The 22,489-nt window shown below is 34.6% G+C and overlaps 1 protein-coding gene across 1 annotated transcript in view; it reads right to left on the reverse strand.

The window, feature by feature from the left end:
• The window catches only part of THSD7A (thrombospondin type 1 domain containing 7A), a 256,577-nt gene that overhangs the window by 55,165 nt on the left and 178,923 nt on the right, over positions 1-22,489 (reverse strand). The window contains exons 10-12 of the mRNA XM_048952274.1: positions 15,872-16,063; positions 5,371-5,605; positions 2,291-2,406 (exon numbers count right to left, since the gene is read on the reverse strand). Of these exons, the coding sequence (XP_048808231.1) occupies positions 2,291-2,406; positions 5,371-5,605; positions 15,872-16,063 (543 nt within the window). The remainder of the gene's footprint in view (positions 1-2,290; positions 2,407-5,370; positions 5,606-15,871; positions 16,064-22,489) is intronic.

Raw genomic sequence — 22,489 nt, forward strand, 5'->3', positions numbered from 1 at the left:
AATGATATACAAATGAATATTCTAATCACACTGCTTAAGAGAACAAAACCATCTAACCATCTAAGTTTGCTGATGCACTTCAGTTTTTAAAGCATAAATTTGCTTTAATTGTTGGCATGCAGAACTAGAAACAGAAATTAAAAAGGATAAATTATTATATTTTGTTATTTTTTCACTTACTAACTGATTTAATCAGAAAATCTAATTGTGTTTTTTTTAATCTCCATAGTCAGAAATATAACAAATTTAATTTAAACTCTTGGTTCTCCCCATGCTGGGCTTTAGTTCTTCTTATGCTCTCATTTTCCACCTGGGACTAGCATTACCCTAGCTAGGTATGTAAAAAATATTTCGAAAGAGTACACATTACATATAAATATGAACTTTCATTTTCCCATTTTATATAAATTTATGGTTTATAGTTATCAAACATTACAATAACTCACTATTAATGATAAACAGCAAATGATCCCTGTAGGAATTGTTATTTTAATCAGCTTTGGATATCAGAATACAAAGGGAAATCCCTGAAATGTATATTAATTTTATAGTGATATATAATGCACTGATATTATTATGTAAAAATCTTGGGTTTTCTTTTTTCTTTACTTTTTATTTTTTTCTCTGAGAGCTGTAGCACAGACATTTGGCTGACTGGGTTGATACCAGCTTTGGTGAGTTACTATAGCAGCTGCAGTTTGTCTGCACATAGAAGCGTACTGGACCACAGCCAAGCAATCATAATTAGGAGCAAGCAGTAGGAGAACCCCAGCAGTGTTTCTCCATCACTTGGCTGCTTTTCAACACAGAGGAAAATCTCTGGTCCTGAGTCAGCCAGCTCCAGGAGAAGCCAGGGGCTGGCACATGGACAAGACAGACTTGAAGCCCATTGCTGCTGACTGGAGTGATTACACAAATGGGTAAAGCCCATGAAAAATTGTGTAGAAGTCTGAAAATATTGTTTGACTCATAGAGTAGACAAAATGCCCATGTTGGTTAAAAAATGCTCTACTTTACATCAGAATGCACCCTAGTTTGTAGTGAATATTCATGAAGATATACACATTCCATAATAAATTTTCTTAAAATCCACAGAAATGAGAACAGGACAGCACTTGTCAAAACAATCAGCTCCAACAAAAACATTGTAGAAAGAACAATCAACTCATTAGTATTGCTGTGAAAAAATATTTAACAATGAACAAATATTTCATAGATTCAGATTCAATATTATTAATTATTTGTTCTTTGTCAAAGGGTATAAATTTAATCTTTATAACATTTCATTTCTCAGATTGGACTGAGAGGTACTATGAATTACTGTGAAAACGACTTATGCTTCTGTACTTCGTAAAGTATAAAGAACTGAATGTAATACTTGAAATACGTATATTTGATGTCTTACATCTTATGTCATCGTACATTCTGATAATGTAGTAGCTGTGAGAAATCATCACAACACACAGGGATTAGCACACCATGGAACAAGAGTTATTACAGATTGTGTCTTTAATGGTACATATTAGTAAAATAACTCCTCTTTAACTTAAAAGAGAGAAAGAGATAAGACAGAACAATGCAGGCAATATAAAGCCAGTTATCACTTTGAATACAACTACAGTGTAATAAAAATTCAAGTGAGACCTCCACTGTTGTCAAGGGCTTTGTCAAGTGTATTAAAATGGTATTCCTATGTATGTTTAAATCAGAACACTAACATCAATTAAAAATTAGCCTATTTCTTTTACATTTTCCTTCATTTTTCTTTGGGTGTAAGGACAGGCAAAAGTCAGAGTTTTGAAAAATTATATGCATCTTGGGATATACAGTTTCAGGTTTTCTGATGAGCAAGCAGCACATGTAATTTCAAAGACAAAATCCAAGTGTTTTATAATACATTCAAATACATTCAAATATAATTCTGCAGTTATAGAAGTATCTCTGTTGGTGATATACAGAGAAAGCTGTTTACTGTCTGACTATTTATCAAGTGAAAATGTGAGAGAGTTTAGTAACAAAATAAATAGAAGAGAAAATAGAAGACGTTCTTGAATGGGTTTTTCAGACAAGAGTCTTTAACTAGAAGTTATGAAGAGCTTTAGAAGCTACTGAAAAAATGGTTCTACACAGTTTCATTAACAGAAACACTAGTTTTTTCCCAGCAGTTGCAATATCAGCTCTGTCAGTTGTATCTTCTGTCAGGAGGAGGTCTGTATAAGTATTCTGCCAAAACCAACTGTTAGTCTGACTACTTAAAATCTGTCCACATGGACACAATGGACAAAATTACCTTCCTGACACGAAGAAGGACACAATGTCCAGTCGCTGAATGGAGTCACAATACAATCCCTTCTACAAGGAAGCAAACAAGGCCTCACTGTTTCTGGTCGGAGGTTTTCAGGGCATCTGAAAAAAAAAAAAAAAAAAAAAAAAAAGATACATTATCAGATAAATGGTAGTTCTGCAGTGAAGTGATGAATCACAAGAGATAGTTGGATGCCTGCAGGCACACAAGGAGAGAGATAGTTGCCCAGAACTCACCAGGATAGAGTTCAGAAACAAAACCTGTTATAAATTAAATACATCTGGTGGAAGCAAGTCAAAAATGGCACATTCTACACCTAGAGACTGAAATTTAAAAAAAAAACCCTCTGCAGTATCATTCTTCTCTCATCATTCCAAACTTCTGCATTTTGAGTGCTATTTTCCAGATTCTAAACTATTGTAAGGAAAAGTCATCTGGCTTAGCTTAGCAAAATAAATATATAGCTCTTCATAAATTCACCAGAATTTTGTAAGGAGACATACCTGACATTAGCACCATTGTAAGCTCACATTTAGGTATAAGCTGACCATGGTCTTATGACAGAAGCTAGAAAGGGTTTGAAACAGGTCTGATCAATGAGACTGTGAAAGACTGTCAGAAGAAACGGGAAATCTTGCTTGCTTTAAAAAGAGGCTTGATCAGGATATAAAAGGTATTATTAAACTGCCACATATGGGGCTCATTAACCCAGGTCATTTCCTGGGTTCAATGTTCCCATTCTTTCATTAAGAGGAATCAACACTCTACACTGTGTTATGTCTTCAGAAAGATGCAATAGCTTTTGCAGAAGTACTGCAAATCTTTAAAATAATTTCAAAATGGGTATTGCCCTAAAAGCACACAGTGCAGACTGTCAGAAGATTGCATAAAGATGTACAAAAAACATCACTTCTACTTTTTGAAGCTTTTGGCTAATTAGAAAAAACACGTAACTATCATTTTCCTCTTATTGGCTGGCAGGCATTTTGGACCAGAGAGATAAGATACTAATTCTGTATTAGACTGAATCAGCTTGGAATGGTTAGCTAGCGTGAGGCATCTTTTCTGCCAGGCTGGAGGGAATGCTGGCAAGTCAAATGAAAAACTGTGAAGAAAATGTGGCCTCTGTTGCCGTATAGAATCACACCTGTGTCAGCAGGGGAAGAAGAATAGGGGAAAGGAGAAGGAAATGGTTGTTGCCACTTCACAGGAAAATGGTCTTTGGCAATAACATTTGCTAGTTGTCTGTCTCTGAGTAATTCATTTTCCATGCTTAAAATATGATGATTTATTGCAAACCAGCACCAACTTCTTGGCTGTAATAAGGCCCTCTTATAATGACATCTCCATTCTTCCTTCCTTGTCTCCTAAAATTCCAGCATGAAGGATCATCACCTCTTCATAAACTCTGCCTATTTAAGTTAAATTTTGCCTTTTTGTTTGCATGAAATTCATAAAACCAGATGATGTATGTGTGACTGTATTATATATAATCAAAATGATCTGTCAGCAGTTACATACAAGTACATTTTGAGGGTTGAAATTCAAAATGATTCTGAAGAGGCTTACTAATAGCTTTTTGCTTAAGGAACAACAGAAATTACAACCATATAGAAAAATTTGCATTATATACATTCATTGTTTCACTTACAACTTCATCTTTCAGAAAAAAAGTCATTTCTCTTCAGATCCTTGGGCAAGGCAATTAGTTCAATTAGAACATCATTTCTATCTTTTATATTGTTTGTATTTTCTATATGTGGCTTACAGCAACGTATTGATTTTTTTGGCATTTCTTACTCAAGGTCAAATTAAACAGAATAGATACAAGCTGAAGTTCGTGAGGACTTGTGAGGTAGATAAAGTGAATAATATTGATTCTATCATACCATAGTAATCTTTTTTATTAAGGGGAGTTTAAAGCAAGGTTCCTATTTACATTTTCATGTAAAATGTCTGGTTCTTTTAAAAATGATTTGGTGATTTTAATGTGACAATCTGAAGGATAAACCAAGATTTTTTTTCCTCATTTCACTTGCTTCATTTATGAAATAAAACAGTCCTCCTCTCAAAAATCTAAGGTCAGGCTAAAGGCAGAGATGGTAACATTTAAAAAAGGAAGATAAATCATTAGAGTTTTTTTAATAAAAGATATAATGATATTATGACTGAATAGAACACAACTTAATGCAGGTATATAACAATTTAGGTTATTGAATGGACTGGTATTATTTTCCATATTTCCATTTAAAGTAGATTATAGATTAAATAAGTCCACTTCTGAATAACACAAGGAATGGCTGGCACTGTGCAAGTATGTTGTGTGAGAACAGCTGTTTCATGAACTTTCTAAAAGACCTCTGCTCTCAGCTCTTCCAGCCCTAAATCTCTCCTGAGTAGGATCTACTTTCAGACTGCCAAACTGCATGGAGATATCATCAAATGTATTTAACTAGCAGCTAATCTGTACTTAACCCTGGTCATAAATAATGCTGAGAAATTAAACCACTGGGCTAAAGCAATCTCTTAGAAAAAAATATATATATATATGTGGAAAATATCTGAAAGGAAAGAAGTCAAACTAATCTTGTGTCAGAGCTTTACTGTGCTTGACCTCAGTTTGCTTCTGAACTCGCTATTCAGTAGGTTATACTGTAATTAGACCCCCCATGCTTATGTAGGGAACTACTCTAATCCTCATAGCACACTGCTTGTTTTGAACTATCTGAACTATCTCCAAATTGTGCTATACTGCTTACACACCACAAACACACCTCAGGACTTTCATCCTGATTCAGCCTGATGATGGTAAGCAGCCAACTGGGTTATGCAGTCAGATGTCAACGCAGTCACTACTCTAAATATCACCCATAAAAATCAATAGTGCGAAAAGTACTTTGCAGACCTTTAATAGCTTTAGCTTTGTATTTTTAAAATATAAATTGTTCCTTTGTAAGAGCACAAAGATTGAGAGGGGCATTTGTCTTCACATGCACTCAATGCACACATCTAGACCAGCAAAATCCAAATTAAAGTATGAAAGGATAAGTTTTTAAGATCTTTACTTTTTTGGGCCCACTTGTCCCACGTTGACCCTCACACAGATGACTTTTCTTGTCTGCATCCCCACAGAACAGGTGGCCTCCCCATTCCAGCTGGCAGAGGAGTTGAAAGCAGACACAGATGCATCCTCTATGCATTGTCCCCATGGGCCTGTCTGCCAATGATACACAGTGCAAGAGTGTTCGTTACAGCTGCGTGTTTCCTGTAGTGCACTACTATTTGGACACTGTACTCCTCCTGGAACAATAAAACAGGGCATAAGTTCATGTAATGGAGGAAAAAAAAAAAAAAAAAGTAAAGTGATTTACTAAGACAAACAAATAGACGAAAATTTATGAAATCTCATCATTTCAATCACATGAATTAAGTGTTGTCCTTTCTTCCTCATCTTCATATGCCCAATATTCACTCTGGCAAACTTAAGTTTGTAGACCACACAGAAAAAACATACTTGGACAGTAAATGTAAATTCATATTATGAGGATGATAAAATAATCATAAATCATATGACACACTATTTTACCTAATATCTTTGGGTTACTCTACAGCATTTTTATTTCGTGGTTCCCTAAAAGACATTGTAAGAGAGAACGCAGGAAGGCTCTAGGCAGAAGAAATGGTTAAATGTGCTAGTTATATATGTCTAGAGACCACTGCTTATGTCTAATTCATGGATCAATTTAAAAGATTTTTGGAGCTCTTGTCCTAGTTCCCAGTGGATATTCATCCATGTTACGTAATTACCAAAGTGGATGACACAGCTGGCAATTTCTGGTCCAGACTGAGATAACAAAGGCTGTTGCAGGTTAAGATTAAAATGCATTCATGTGTTCATAATTGTGAAGAAAAGCTCAGATAATGTTACCTTTGTTGCACCCAATTTCAGATGTGTTCAGTTTCTTACATTCAAACAACTGAAAGCTAATTTAGCCTCCCAATCCTGGATAAGTCAAGAAGAGGTCTTTCTTACCAGACTTGATCTAGGATACTAGATAGGTGCTAGGATATCTAGCACTGTGAGTACAAATCATGTTTGCTAGATCTCTGGTGCTACTACACACACAGAAACTAGGTTTGCGAATTTACTTAAGCATTCAAGAACAACAGGACTCCTATTCCCAGATGATGGAAAACCAAGGAAAATCTACTTAAAAACTTCTTCCCTAAAGGACAAGAACAGTCTTTTAGAAAGGAAAGTTAACTGAAAGAGGAGATTTTTATAAGCTGCTGGGGATGAAATACACATTTATTTTCTTTGAGGAGAAAAACACATGCTCACACCAAGCACATGTCAGGAAGCACATTAGCTTTTATGTCCTACCACAGAAATTTAGGTTGCCTTACAGACATGCAAGAGGGAATGGGTTTTAAGCACTTATCACTGGGAGTGATTAAACGACTAAATAGGTATGACACAAGAAACAACTGCTTCAAGTACTCCAACACCACTATCACAAGAGGTGAAAATGCTTTATACTCTAAGTTACTTTTGTGGAACTTTTAGTTTTGCAGCAAACGTGCTGGAAAAAAAAAAAAAAAAAAAAAAAAAAAAAAAAAAAAAAAAAAAAAAAAAAGATTATCTAACGAGATCACAGGATAAAATCCAAATTCTCAAATTTTTTCCATGGAGATATTTTAAATGTCTAAATTAAGGCTGAAAAACAGTAATGTAACCAAGAAACTGTAAATACCACATTATTTGAGAAGTCATAAAAAAGACTATTAATAAGTTTTGTAAAAGGGGATTAGGGGATTAGAAACACCTTACATCTTATGAATGTGACTAAAAAACAACTAAAATTTAATTGGTTTTGACTCAAAATGGATGTTACTAATGTCTATCAGAATTGCTTTAAATATATTTTAGTACACATAATACCAAGAAAAAATCCTGTTATTTAAATTTGGCCAAAAAAGGGAAATAAAAAAAGAAAGGGTAAAACAAAATTAACATTACATAGAAAGTTCCAAAAAGTCATTGAAGTAGCTTCCTTCAGGAAATAAGTATCCTTCCAATTATCACCAGCACAAACAAGATACAAGAATACAAGAGCAAGGAAATTAGGAAACAGAGTATGTTTTGAGATAAACAAGATAGTACAGTCTTTTTTTTGCATAGGAGAGAAGACTGATCCACAGAAGAAGGAGAATAAGCATGTTTCTCTAGTAGAAGGAGTAAAGAAACAAGAATATAGAATATAGAAGAATATAGATATATAGATATATAGAATATAGAAGAATATAGAAGAATATAGATGTATTTTTTTTAAAGTTGCTAAACTGTTTACTGACATCCAATGCTACCTCAGAAGAAACACATGGGAAATTCATAAATTGAAGACAGTTTGTTAAATTAAAAGTTTATAGGTGGGCAAGAAGTGTTTCTTCAGGAATGGATTCCATAATCACCAGTTCCTAAGAACATAAATTGAAAACTTAGAATCAATTTTGACAGCTACGCAAGACAGTATATTCAGGCAAAAAAAAAGAGTGATGCTGACTTGTAAGTAAATAGAAAACTGGAGTGTGAATGTCTGTAGCTCAGTGGGAATCCTATTCCATTCAAATAAAAATAATATTGAAAAAAAAACTGTAATGAATGAACAAAATATGGAAATACAATTGCTGAAAGATGATACAATTATCAGCAGTATTAAATATTACTAATACCAAAAACATAGTATTTAATTATGAATAAGTGTGCCGTTCTCTCCAGTAATACAGCATTTCCTTGTGCACCCTCAAATTAAGTACACTAAAAGAAGAATAGCTTGGAAAACTGGCACTTAGAAATATCCTTTATAACATCTTCATAGGAGTAAGAAGATCAGTGCTACTCAGCTTCAAGAATCAAATGAAGACAGGTTTAATAGGAATATAAAAAACAATTAATATTGCAGGGAAAAAATGGTTATGAGAAAAAGGGACAAGTGACACTAAATACATTTTATATAAATAAATAAATAGACTGTAAACTACTCCTTTGCGGTATTAAAAACAATCATTTTAAGGTATAAAAAACAGTTGGATTTGAAGTATTTCTTTTTGTATTTGAATACTTTGGAAAAGCACATTTGGAAATGAAAGGCTAGTTTCAGAGTTTTACTTATAAAATAGTACAGTTAAGATGGTAGCTTCTTGGAATGCTTTAAAAGACTTGTCACAGGCATAGCTTGCTTTTCTGCCTGATTTAAAGCTCATCATGGGAAAGACATGTTGCTCCAGAATATTCAAGGATTGGTTTTTATAATCCAGTGTGAAACTGTCTTGATAACTTATAAATTTTGAAATGTCTAACACTTTTCAAAGCATTTAAGGATCATTCTTATTAATCATTTTGTTATCCTTCATTTTACAAATGCATGTCATTGAATACGTGCATTTCAAAACAGCTAGAATAAAAGTTTTCTCAAAGTTTGAGAAAAGAGATGTGAATGACATTTCTCTTGTAATTTAGAGAGTGATTTTTTTGCCATAGGAATAAGGTAGGCGCTCCTTGAAGTAGTAACGCTTCCTGAAGACTGATGTGGTCAGCGTGTGCAGACTACTTCTGTATAAAAAGTTGATGTTGGTACATAACACTTGTTCCAGTCCTGCAGTAATTCACACTTTCTTGCATGTCACATATTAAACATGCAAATCAAGATAAACTTGAAGAACAACTCTGAGAGACCTCTCCTCTAATTCATAACAGGACAGAAGTTTGGGTGCATCTATGGAAGACAAGAAGTTTGTCGTTAAGTCTTTCCTTGCATATGATTTGAATCCCAAATCTCCAACACGAGGCAGGAATATTGCCTGGGTAATATTCTGAGTAAAAGGAAGCACCGTAATATCCTTTCCCTAGCTTTCCTTCACACACAGGTATCAAGTGACTTTGCAAGTCTAGCTTGACAAATCACCCATTTCTAAAATTACGTATTTAATGTGTTCACGTTTCAGTTGAAATCAGTTAAAACTCAAAATATCCTTGGTTTATCCAAAACTGATCCTTGGATGAATAGGGAATTTTTAGAAAAATAATTACTGAATTCTGTTTCCAGATTTAAATAAAAAATGCTGTTATTTCAAGACGGACAAATACAAAAATGAAAAACAAATCCAATAAGTACAAGAAGAATAAACAACTTCAAAAGCCCTAAGTATAAATTCTTTTACAGCCTAAGTTAAATCACACTGGAATTTTATCAGTAATAAAATTTTAAAGCACGTCAATCAGAATTTGCCTAGAGTTGAGAAGAAACTCCTTTGACCCAGCTATTCCTTACAGGTTCAGTAAATCAATCTTGTAGATATATGAAATGTATGAGCTACTGGCCTACCAGACAGAATACCTGATTAGATATATGACTGACATTTTATGCTACCTAACTCAGAGATGCATAATAGTCTGTGACATATGAGGTCATCCTGAGTAGCCTTTTTGGCATTATACTCGGGCAATATATGAACATATAACAGCCACAGTAAGACAATGGCATGCAGGCTGTAACATGCAGGGCACACATACAACTGCTTTAAGAACATTTCAAACAAAAACAGAATTAAGAACAATTCTACTGCATTCAGATTTTTAGATTTTTATTCTTTGCTTTTGATTTTTTTAATGTTTACTTTTCCAAAAGTTTTGTATTTTTACTACTGATAAAAACTTGGAATGCATCCACATTCATTTTATGCTAATTCAATATACAATCAATGTAGATTTCAATATAGAATATTCAACATGTTCTATATTGAACAAACGTAAGTTAGTCAGCACAACTAACCTTTCCAAAAAAATTTAGAACCCTTTTAGTAGTTTTTAGTCTGAGGACATGGCTTGCACAAATTAGCTATAGTGCATATTACTAATTATATAATACTTTCTGTAACAAGAAAAAAAAAACATAAGTAGAAAGCTGAACAAAAGTAGATAGACACTATATTTGAACAAGATAGGCTAAGATGTATACGATACCATTACTAGACTACATATGCAGAACAATGTCATGTACCAGGTAACGTCATTATGTCCTTTGCTATTTTAAATTTGGAGACAAGGATTTCCCTGAGTTTCTTATCCTGCCATGAAGATGTAGGAGGGCTGCTCTAGAAGTAATGGCTCTGCTTTATTTCGTTGGTCCACACTGTCAGAGTTGGATGTTGGTGGTGTGGCAATAGAGGCCAAACCTTCCCACCAATATTCCATTACATGTTGTTGCTGTGTGGCAGACAGCAGCACAGAAGCAGTCTGACAGAATGGTGTCTGACATGGAAGTGTGTATGAAGCAAACGTAAGGAATTGAATTCCTCCTTGTGGAAAAAACGACAACCATTGACATTCTCCAGTGATTGTTTAATGTTTATGAAGACTGAACAGCAGATGTGAGCACAGTGAGTGCTGCATTTAAGCAGCACAAACAGGACTGTGAAAGACCAGCCATGTACAGCTGGTATACCATGAAATCAAGAGCATCTCAATCAGCTTATCCACTGAAATCAATAATGGTTGTGACTATGTTGAAAACCAGTGTTTAGTAGGTCATTTTCTCTATTTGATAATGCTATTGTGTTCATTGTATCTGCTGTAGTTTCCATGGAAATAGATGAGACATTATCATGACATTATATGAGACCTATGTATATCTAGCACTCTGGAGAATATATTCAGATAGAACTGAGAACAGTGACACAAATGAGTTATTACCATGGGTACACTCACAGAGAGAGAAATTTATAAATAGTTTCACCCTACAAACCTTCAAGTTGAGGACAATGATCTCAGAAAAGATATCAAAATTGTTGTTTTGAGAACAGTTTCCACATGGATTCATCTCACAAACTATATAAAACGTTCTCATGAGGAGACTACTCCCTCTTCCCCTTTCCCTATGGGTGCATGTAAATAATCCCATTCCAGATGGGCATCAGCATGATGCGTTTGATGCTCTGTAGTGCATGGTTTGACCACATAGAAGAGAAATTGCTCTGGATAAAGGAACACTCATAAGAGCACATACAGCAGAAGTTAGTTTCTAGCTGGAGAAATAGGCAGCATGGGGCTGGAGAGGCAGTCAGTAGAAAATGAACTTAGTCATTCTGTACGCTTCAAACTTGCTAGGTTTGTAGACTCAATTATCCTTGGCTAGCAGTAGGATGGGTACAATCAAGGACTCGGAGAAAAACCTGGACTCCATATGCCATCTCAGAGGATACATTTAGCCTATTTATAGGTTGGCAGTAGACTTGCACATTCTTTCATTAAAATTAATGTACACATCTGATGTCATAGGAATTGTGTATTTGTATACAATCCTTTTTAATTGTCCTATAGTGTTCTGAATTAGAACTCCCAAAATCGTGGCTATACTGTACACAGATTACTGTAAAAAATCTTCCCTAGACTGGTCTTACTCTTTTATCAGCCATTCAAGAGAGAGTCCAAAAATCTAGAAGAGAATACATTTGGGACTGTTTGCCTGAATAGAACTAATTGTTTCAGGACTCAGTTTTAGCATGTAAGTGGCATTATTAGACATACATGTGACAAGTCTTGAACTCATGATTCATAATTACACAAGACATTTAGAGAATTTTCAGCACCAGTAACATGCATTTTTATAAGCTCTGAATAGAAACAGGACTTGCATTTTTTTTTTTTTTTTTTTTAAAAAATGGCTCCCGTAAAGCTTCCTTTTTATAACAGCAGGATACAGACTTTCAGAAACATGAATATATTCTCTGCCACAGAGCATAAAATGACCTGCCAGCATCAGCAATGCAATCAGTGTTTTATGTTTTGGAAACATGGCTGATGAAGTTTTGGAGGTTAAAAGTCATTCAATTTGTTCTTATTCAGCAAATGACTAAAAGATGTAAGAGGCTTATGGGAAAAAAGAGGTGTACTGGCTCTGGCTGGGACGAAGCTGACTTTCTGAACAGCAGCCCATACAATGCTGTGCTCTGCACATGTGGCTAGAGCTACTGTTTTGGCAGCGGCTGAGCAGTGCTGGCACTTCACCAAGGCTGACTCCCAACCCCCACAAAGCCATTAAGGGATGAGCAAGAGATGAAGCAGTTGACCCAAACCAACATCCTTATCATATGGCATCATGTTCAGCAATAAAATTTGGGAAAGGGGAAAAATGGGAGCCCACTTATGAAAACATCTGTCCTCCTAAACAACTGCTATGCACTGAGGCTTTGCTTCCCAAGATGTGGCTGAACTTGCCTGCTGGTGGAAAATAGACAATAATTATTTCCTCCTTCTTTACTTCTGCAAGGTTCCTTGCAATTAAATTTCCTTTTCTCAATCCATGATGCTTTTATTTAATAATATTTTTTTCCCTTGCCTCTTCCTTTGAGGAGAGGGAGTGAGAGAACAGCACAATGATATTTAGTTGGCCATTTGAGTGAAACCATGTAAAAAGCCTAATTGCAGTGAAACACACACACAAAACACCCAACCATGAACCAATGCTTTTTGAATATAATACAAGCAAAGGTGAGGAGTACAATCTAGCCAGAGTTGTGACTACACTTAAGACTTGGAAGACTTTTATTTACAGGGGCTGTTTCAAAAGTAAAGCTTCTTACGTTGGTCCACAATGTAAAAGGCAGATGTTGGTGGTATGGCAGTAGAGGCTGAACCTTCCCACCAATACTCCACTACATTTTGTTACTGTACAGCAGATAACAGCAGAACAGTGGTCTGACAAAATGGTATCTGACATGGAAGTGTGTATGAACCAAAAGTGAGTTATTTAATTTCTCCGTGTGGAAAAAATTGTACCTACTGACATTCCTCAATGCTTACTGAATGGAGACAAGACAGTGGCTGTGAGCACAGTGAAAACTGGACAGTGTAGGCAACGTTTTCCTAGCAACAACACTATCATAGCTGCTGTGAAACAGTGGGTCACCTCTGCTACTGCAAATGTTTACAGGCACAGCACACAGGCTTTTATCACTGGCGAAAATGTAGAGCTAATGGTGGCAACTACACTGAAAAATATTGTTTTGTATCAAACAGTGTTATTGTTCCCTTTTTTTTTCTGTTTAGTTTCCAAGTAAATAAATAGGAGACATTACTTCTAGAGCAATCTACTATTTATGTATTTTTATTCTCTGTTTTTACAAAGTGCAAAGGAGCAAGACTATAAGCTAGGTAGAGATGTCAGCTTCTATTCTTAAAAATGTACAGAATAATCTAATATCTGAAGAATAGTGAGGAAATCAGGATTAGAGGAAAAATAAAGTGCTACAACATCTAGGTAACAATTTCAGAAGTATTTTAGAGATTTTTTCCATTACTACCTGTTTTAGACCTGTCAATCTTTATAGTCATAACTTGATGCTGATTGTGATCATTTCACAACAGACATAAATAAAATTCTTATACTTAAAATTCAACCTATGCTTCACTGCTTTGCTGCATTTGTTGTCTTTTATATTAGCCTGAGATGTGTTAAGTACCAAAGTCAGAATAAAACAAGTACTTGTTTTGAAAAAGAAGCATAAGAACAAGGAATCATTTTCTGGATTAATTCACATTTCCACTTGTGTGGCATGGTATTCAGGATGTTAATTTTTTATTTCCAGTAAAACTGCATAAGCATATGGAAAATCAATTTTCCGGCCCTACATGGAAAAGCAAAGAGTATGTAGAGATACATCTGTTTACACTACTCTCTGAAAATGCTGCTCTGTATCTCCCTCAAAATGAGTCTATTTGACACATTATGAAAATTAAAAAAAAAGAGAGAGAGAAAACATAAATGCAGTTTACTTTCTAATGTTAAGAGCAGCTTTACTTTGTTGCTTACATTCATTCAAATAATTTATTATTTGAATCACCTACTAAAATGAGTGTAATTCTCATTGCCCCTTAACAAAGGTCCCTTTCAGAGAAAAATTTGAAAATGCCTACTCTGGTACAGCCTTTTTGAAGTTACCTGAATTCTGTCAAGTATACAGAATACACTTGGCAATTAAATTAGCTGCATTTGCAAAGGGAGAGGTGTTTCGATGTATGACACCTATTCCATTCCTTCTCCATTTGTCAGAAAGGTTCTTCACTATTTCCATATTTTCAACAAAAGTTGTTGGAAGCATGGAAAATTATCAAAGATATATATGAACCTCTACCTAAAGCCTTGTCATTCTTTTCTTTCATAATCTAGCTATATCTTCTTTTTGCAATTTGCTTCAGATGCAGAATAAGGATCATTCGCGTGAATGGAAACTACGCACAAGTGAGGATTTGCAGAATAAAACCAAATGTTTGAGACTAGTAAGGAATGTCTCAAATGAACACAAGGCAATCAACATAATTTTATGGCATTTTATGCTTGCTTCCAAATGGGAGGGCCCAGGAGTGTTTGTTGGATGAAAACTTGGTCTGTGAGCAAATGATTCTAGATTGATATAGGAAACTGAGAGATATACCATTGTATTCTGTGAAGGCAAGATACAAGATGGCATCTCCCTGCTACCTCTTACATGCTGACTTAAATTTACAAGGTCTGGAAAATTGGGAACCAAGAAGTTCCTGCTGAGATCCCGAAGTCAGAAGCTGTCACTCCAAAAGAGCAGGCTCAAGTGCTTTAGACTATAAGCAAGAGTTTGTACTGTTGTTGTTAGTCATCCACTGATTAACACTAACTTGGATGACCTGACACTACTGAAGATCAACCTGACACCAAGACATTGCTGGATTGAGGAGCAATCCAGCTGTCTCTTTCTCCATTTTCTATCTTTTCTCTTTATCTTTTATTTTTTCATTCTTTGTAGTAGCCATTGTCTTACCTGTAATGTTTATTAATTGTAATTATCAAATTAGCCAATTATACCTCCAATTAGAGTACTAGTTAACAAAGGTCTTAATAAATGATAATTGATGTGTATTATTAATCTGTGTATTGGATGACTCCATCTCAGTAGCAAGCCCTTGCTGACTAGGGGAGGTGTGACTCAGGAGACAGAAAAAGATTCACCTCCCTAGAAACTTACTGAGTGGGACAGACAAAGTATTGCTATGTATAAAAATGTAGTGACAGCAGTTACTTGTTCATGTTAAGCTACAAGAGCCATTTGTTAGCAACCAAACCCATTAAAACTTTGATCCCTTCAGCATTTATATTTGCCTCTTTGCAAAATTGGACCTATCACCTGATTCTCAACAGTCATATATAAATATTTTTCATTGCAATTTATATAGAGTAAATCATTTGCATTGTTAATTTTTAACCGAAAATAGGAAAACCAAATATTTGAAATCAAAATAGCAATGTGCAAAGCAATAATGAGGAACATTAACTGACAAAATAAGTTTCTTCTTCAAAATACTTCTAACTATCATGATTATGTTTAGAATAAACATTTAAATAATCCTATTGTTTAAAAAACAACAACAGTTTCACAAAATAATTTGTTTCTGTTGACCAAGTAATTACTTTGGCATTACAATAATGGACGAGTATTCACAATCAGACAATAGTCTGCAAAAGTATGTGACCTTACCTTCACCTGCATACGCCAGAATTGAGCGGGCACGCATCTGCTTTCCTTCTGTGGTTTTGCCGGAGCAGGTGTGTGAGCAGGAGGACCACACAGACCACATGCTGAGCACACAGTCCTTTGGGCATGGAGCTTCGCAGACAACAGGGATTGGGTAGATAGCATCTCTGCATAGCTGCCTGTCAACCTCTTCTCCTGGGAAAGAAAAGGCCAGTAGCAGTCTATCATTTGTTAAATTAACTTAAAATGAGCAATGTAGCCCAGATGGGCACACAAATAAATTAGATTCTGTTCTTCTATATAAACAAGATAAATAGATTTCTTATTACAATGACTTGTCTCCTCTCCCTTGAACACACTCAAATCTAGCTTAATTTGATATTCTGCTGAAGTCTGGATGGTCTTTAGGCTTTAGCTTTGTTATTATATATTTGATTTGAAGAAAATCCACATATGAATAACAGAGTGTGTAGTATACCTACGGAAAATCCATATACATTAATCACCTCGTCTTCATCTACATTTGTGGGAGAAGGGGAAAAGTATCATAACTTACAGATCAGCCAACTTTATAAACGATAATCTATCCTTTGAATCGGACCTATGTCTACTTACATATTATTTATATATTTATACTTAAATATATGAATATATTCATAGAAAGATAGACAGGTAGACAGACAGATAGATGTGAACCTGCAATTTAAAGGATAAATACCAGGAGTTGCAGTAAACTGCAATCATTGACATCTGTTTGGTTATAAAAACCTTTCATTAGGCAAGCTTGAGACACATCACTTTCACAGAAGTATAAAAAAAATTTCAGAATTTATATTCTGTCACATCAAAGTTCATATTTCATTGTAATAAAGACTAGTATAAATTGTTTAATGAAATACTCCCTAATGTTTAAGTACAAGTACTGCTTTAGTTTTCAATAAAGAAATTGCAGAAACACTGTATGAGATCTCTCTGCATAGCATCCTAACCACAAAGTACTTAGTTTTTAAAGTATAATATCACTTCCTGATCAAATCAGTTAATATGCATTGGGTGAGCAATAAAGGAACAACCATGTATTCAGAAGTCAAAATGTCTCACTGACAGTGACAAAAGGCTCAGGATAAATCTTCACTTTGGAGCAGATGAGAGAAACAATGAATTAAGGAGAGAGATGTTTGGATCCACTGTTTTAGAGTTATAGCTTTGTTATCATACAAACCAATTACAGAAATCACTGGCAACTAAAAGCACTGGGAACTGAATAAATCCAGTAAATAATATCAGTCACAAGGAGAACTTTGAAAAAATGTACACATAGATTACAGGCACATAGATTTCTGAGGCTCTTTTAACCACATACAAGCCAAGCATGAAAAGAGATAGTCTCACTTATAAATAGGAAATGTTTTTCTTTCCCTTAAGTTTTCTGAAAAATATGCCTCTTCAGAAGCATCTAAAAGTCATTTGTGTTACATGATTTTTGCCACACTTAGAGTAAAAAAAAATGTTATATTGAGATATGATTAGTCTGTAGAAATGTTACTGAAGGATAAGTGGTCTCAATGGAACTGAACAGGACTGTATAGCATAGTATTTGTAATGATACATCATGTTAGAATTTTTGTTTTAATGGCTAATGTCAACAAAAAAACTAACTCATCAAGATTTGCAGTGGAATACATCTTTGCTACAACAAAACATTTGTTGGAAATAATCAATAAATATTCTTTAATGTTAAATATAACAGCCAGTGATAAAAGCAACCACCTGGATTCTGACAGCTAATTGGGAAATGTGAGCAAAATTAAAGATCTATAAATACTACTTTACCGAAGCTTCAATTTAGGCTTTTATTTCTTAACGAAGTAATAAATAAATAAAACAGTAACCTAAACAAAATCTGCAAGATTTACAGAGTCTTAAAACCTCTCAGATAACAATCTCTGACAGCCTTAATTTTCAACAAAGGAGGGTTTCCTGCCTAGAAGATCAGAATGACATACTGTTTAGAGTGAAGTACGAGAGCCAGGAGCAAACAGCAAATTTCTTTTCCAAAGAATGAAGCTAGAAAAATGATGAACTTTACTCTCAGACTGTTCCATCTCCAGGTAATATTTAATGAAGTAAATGCTACATTCATTTTCACATCTTTCAAGAAACACTACTATTACAATATCAAGCTTATTTATCACCCACTAACTAAGATAGTGTTAGTGCAAAATTCAAGCTGAATTTTGGGTCACAATGAGAAATTGAGTTAACATCAGTTTCAGCCTGACTGTATGTTTAAAATGAAAAAATCCTTCACTCTGTCCCAATCTTATCTAAGCTCTTATCTTTTCCTTTTACAGGGAAAATGTTCTAGAAATACACAATTTGCATAGAGCATTTATTTTTTGTCAACAATCCAATTCTTAGCTGACAAAGGCAACAGCACAGAAATGCAGCTGAAAGATATATTTTATAATGGGTATTTCTTCAAGAAAATATGGCATTTAGACTAAATTGTTTCTGACATTTCACTAATGATTTTATGAACAATTTGACCTTTGTTAACTTCCTTATAAAGTACATAGTGTAGTCAACTGCTAGGAGCCACTCAACCATATGCTGGAGCAACACCAATATAAAGACTAAAGTCACATGGAAAAAGTCCTATTTGGGAAAATTTTTCATCTACTGTCTAATATTTTATTTGAATGTTATGCATATACATTTATGTTGCACAAGAGACAAAACAAATTCATAAACATGAGTCAAAGGTCGCTGCCTGGAACTACTTGTGTTCTAAGCAACAGAATGGCAAAAAAATAAAATTCAGAATGAGGAAAACAGAATATGAAATAAAGAAAGTGTTCACCACTGAGTAGTTGATTTGTTCATTGAAATCTCAAAGTTAAAAGCAGTCCATCTTTGGAAACAGTGCTTACGTATCTGAATAATATTCCTCTCATGCAACAGACGTATTTTGGGTTAAATTCTCCGAACTGCACTAACTGCATGAAGAAATGGCGGGAGACAAGAGGCCGTATTTAAGGACATTAAATGTCAAAAACTATTTAAAACTTAACTGGTACTTTTGCATATTTGTACCATCAGTAAGGACTACCAATCTCTTCCTTGAACTGCTACACTGGTTCCAAACTGACAAACAGCAGAGTGACTAAAAAGTCACTACAAACTCTCCTTCCAGCCTTTTTTATATTTTTATTTTCTAATTTGTGTGCATGCACCAGAACCAAAAGTAAACTACTATTTAATTAAAAAAAAAAAAAATCTAAACTTCCAGATAAACAAATTCTTAGTGATTAAAGACAGATACACTAGCAGACAGGAGGAACTGGCTGTTTGTAAGTATCAGACTATTCATATTAGTTCTTGTTTTATTACGTTCACTAAGAAGATACAGTATGCAAAAATTTGGTTTAGATGCTAAAACTTCAGCTTGCATGTTCCATGCAATCAAATCACATTCTTTTATTTTTTGTTTTTATCCTGCTCATCTGTAAAATGTGCCTTATATTTATGTTTCTTGTAATATACTTTAAGATCTCTCCACTGTGAAGCATTCTTAGAGCTAATAACACTTGAGAGACATAGCAGGAAACCTTCTTGATTCTTGTGTATCTTTTAACACGATGCATGCTCCAGTGCACGAAAAAAAATTGCTGTCAGATTCTGACCTGTAGTAAATGGAAAGGCAAGTGCTTAACAGAGGGCAAAATTATTTTAAAGCCTTAAAATGAACGGTAAAATCACTGCTGGATTCAATGAGGCATGGAGTACAACTGGGGAAAAAAAAAAAAAAAAATCAACACAAAAATGCTGTTGGGGGCCTACACTGTAAGGTACTTATTTTGGTCTCAGTCCTCTACCATCAACTATAGTCTCTGAAAGGCCAAACTGTAATAAAGTCAAAAACAACGATAATAAAATTACAATAAATGGAATAAAACCAACAGAGAACTTTGAATATTAGTACTGTAAGTGATGTATAATCAGTAAAGGAAAAGAATATCACACAGTGATATCACAAATCATGTAGTTATACTCTAACATTTCTTAATGATAGCATCTGAGTGTTAATGCTAAAACTGCAGACTTCAGCATCTGCACTGCATAGTCAAGTGTGTCCAAATTTGCTAATATTTCTCTGACTAAGAAAATAAAAAGGGCAATATCTTGTTTTTGTGGCTTCTAGTAGTCATGAGTGGTAGTCTGTTTTTAAATACAACAGATCACAGGAACTTAGCGTTACTTGTGTTTTTAAATCTACGCATTGGAAATGAGAACGTAAAAATATAGAAAGGATAAGCAGTTCAAAGCAGAGTATAATCTGAATGTGCCGGGTATACATACATTAGGGAATATATTGTATATATGTAATGATACCTGTAAACAATAAGACTATTCTTTATCTTGAATTTTCGCACAGTATGCATTTCTCCCAAATGAGGAATTATATGCGACTCTGTGCTGACTATTCAAAACTCAGCAACTGGTGGTCTGCAGTACACTCTGTTTTTCATTCAGAACTAATAGAATCACAAAGTTGGAAGGGACCTTAAAGACTATCTAGGTCCAGCTCCCCCACTACATACCCATCAAATCAGGCTGCCTGGGGTCTCATCTAACACGGTCTCAAATGTCTCCAGGAATGGATAATCCACAGCTTCTCTGGGCAGCCTGTGTCCATGTCTCACCACCTCCTGCATAAAGAAATTCTTTCTTCTACCTAATCAAAACCTACCCTCTTATACTTTAAAGCCATTATCCTTTGTTCCTGCGCTGTACTTCCTGACAGAGTCCCTCTTCATCTTTACTGTAGACTCTCTTTTAAGTACTGGAAGGCCACTGTAAGATCTCAGAGCTTTCTTTTCTCCTTCTTTTTCCCCAACTATCAACACCAATTTGAGCATAACTCTCCACTAAAGAGTCTGTGTACAGTTTTATGATTTACTGCATTATTAATTATGTACAAAGATAATTTGACTATAAGAGGGAGAAATATATATTCTTTAAAGTTTCTTACAGTTATGAAGTGCCTAATACATCCCTTTTAGTTGCAGCTCCGTGGAGAAAATATCAACTGCCTTGAAATTACAAGTACTTCATAAGTATGTTAAAATAGTATCAACCAGAAAAAGCATTAATGAGGGACTTTTTTTAGCTGACATTATTCAAAAGTAAATATGAGAAAAAAAATCAGGCAAATAACTAAAATAAGAGAACACATAGAAACTTGTACAAATTTAAAGTTCTATGTGAGACTTCCATTATCAATAACCTTGTCTGCATGTTGGCTGACTAGTCTAATACAAAATGGGCAATTATTTACAATTACAGAAAAGCTGTTAAAATCATCATTAAAAATCATAAATTTTCAGATGGTAGTTAAACACCTAAATAAACTAACATAATCATTTTAATTTCTGCTATTACTGCACTTGTTTCAAATAACTAAGTAATAACCAGTTCTCAATAAAGGAAAATTCCTGTCTACCTCACATGAACCATCAGAGCAATTTAACCTTTCCTTCTAAGCCAAACAGCTGCAGCAGTTCTGCAATTTTTTTTGTTGTTATTGATCAGAATTTTTTTAGCATTTCTTTTTTTGTTTGTTTGTTTTGTTTTTCTTACACAGGAGAAACCATCTGAGGAAATCTGTCTTTCTCACAGCACTTCTCTAATTAAAACACACTATTGAAAAAGGCTGACCCAGATTTTTCTGCAGGGAGAATTTAGAATTTAATCCCTGCAAACCTAATCAAATAAGCCCTGAAAAGGGAAACAATAATATTTACATGAAATTCATCATTTACTGCCTTGTTAGATTTACTGCCTTGTTAGGTGCAGGAATCTTAAATGAGAGTATTTAAAGGAAAAAAAAAATACACATACAGTGGTATCAGAATGATATACCATTTTTTTTCAGTTCAATACTTTATATATACTACCATACTTTGATAGGCATAATGAAACTTAAATTTTTTATTAATCCCAGCAGTATTCATAATATCCTGACAGTGTTTATTCATATCTACTCCAATGATAAAGCGTGTCAATGTAAGCTTTAGTGCCAGTAAAACAACAGCATCCATTAAAAAAAAATAGCAACACCACGTTAGCCTATGTAATTATTTTCTGTTCTAGTGGCAGGATGACCAGCTGTCAAAAAAATCATTTCTCTGCACAGGATAGGTTGACAAATTGTCAGCAACTTGAACATTTTTTAACCTCTCTAATAATTGAACATCAAGTAACGTAAAAATTTAAATTATGTTGTCAATATATTCCACTTCATTAGTTTCAAAGTATTTCAACAAACTCAATGTGAAAAGATTGGTCCCTGCTTTCTTTTTATTTTCTCCCTGTCAAAAGGCACTGAGGTCCCCTTCTGCCAGGCTGACAGGGAGTCTGAAGAGGTTTGCTGCCTTCTGGGAACCAAGATCTTGCACTCTGCCAAGAGGAGTGCAGAACCTTGTCAAGAACACAGACTAGTATCCACTATTGCTGTTTCACATGGCATGAATGACACCGGAAGGGGGAATATGGGCAGAATCAAAGACTATAAGGCCCTGGGAGTGCAAGTGAAGAAAATTGGTGCCCAAGTTATCT

Source organism: Lagopus muta, chromosome 7 (genome assembly GCF_023343835.1).
Source record: "Lagopus muta isolate bLagMut1 chromosome 7, bLagMut1 primary, whole genome shotgun sequence".
Classification (NCBI taxonomy): domain Eukaryota; kingdom Metazoa; phylum Chordata; class Aves; order Galliformes; family Phasianidae; genus Lagopus; species Lagopus muta.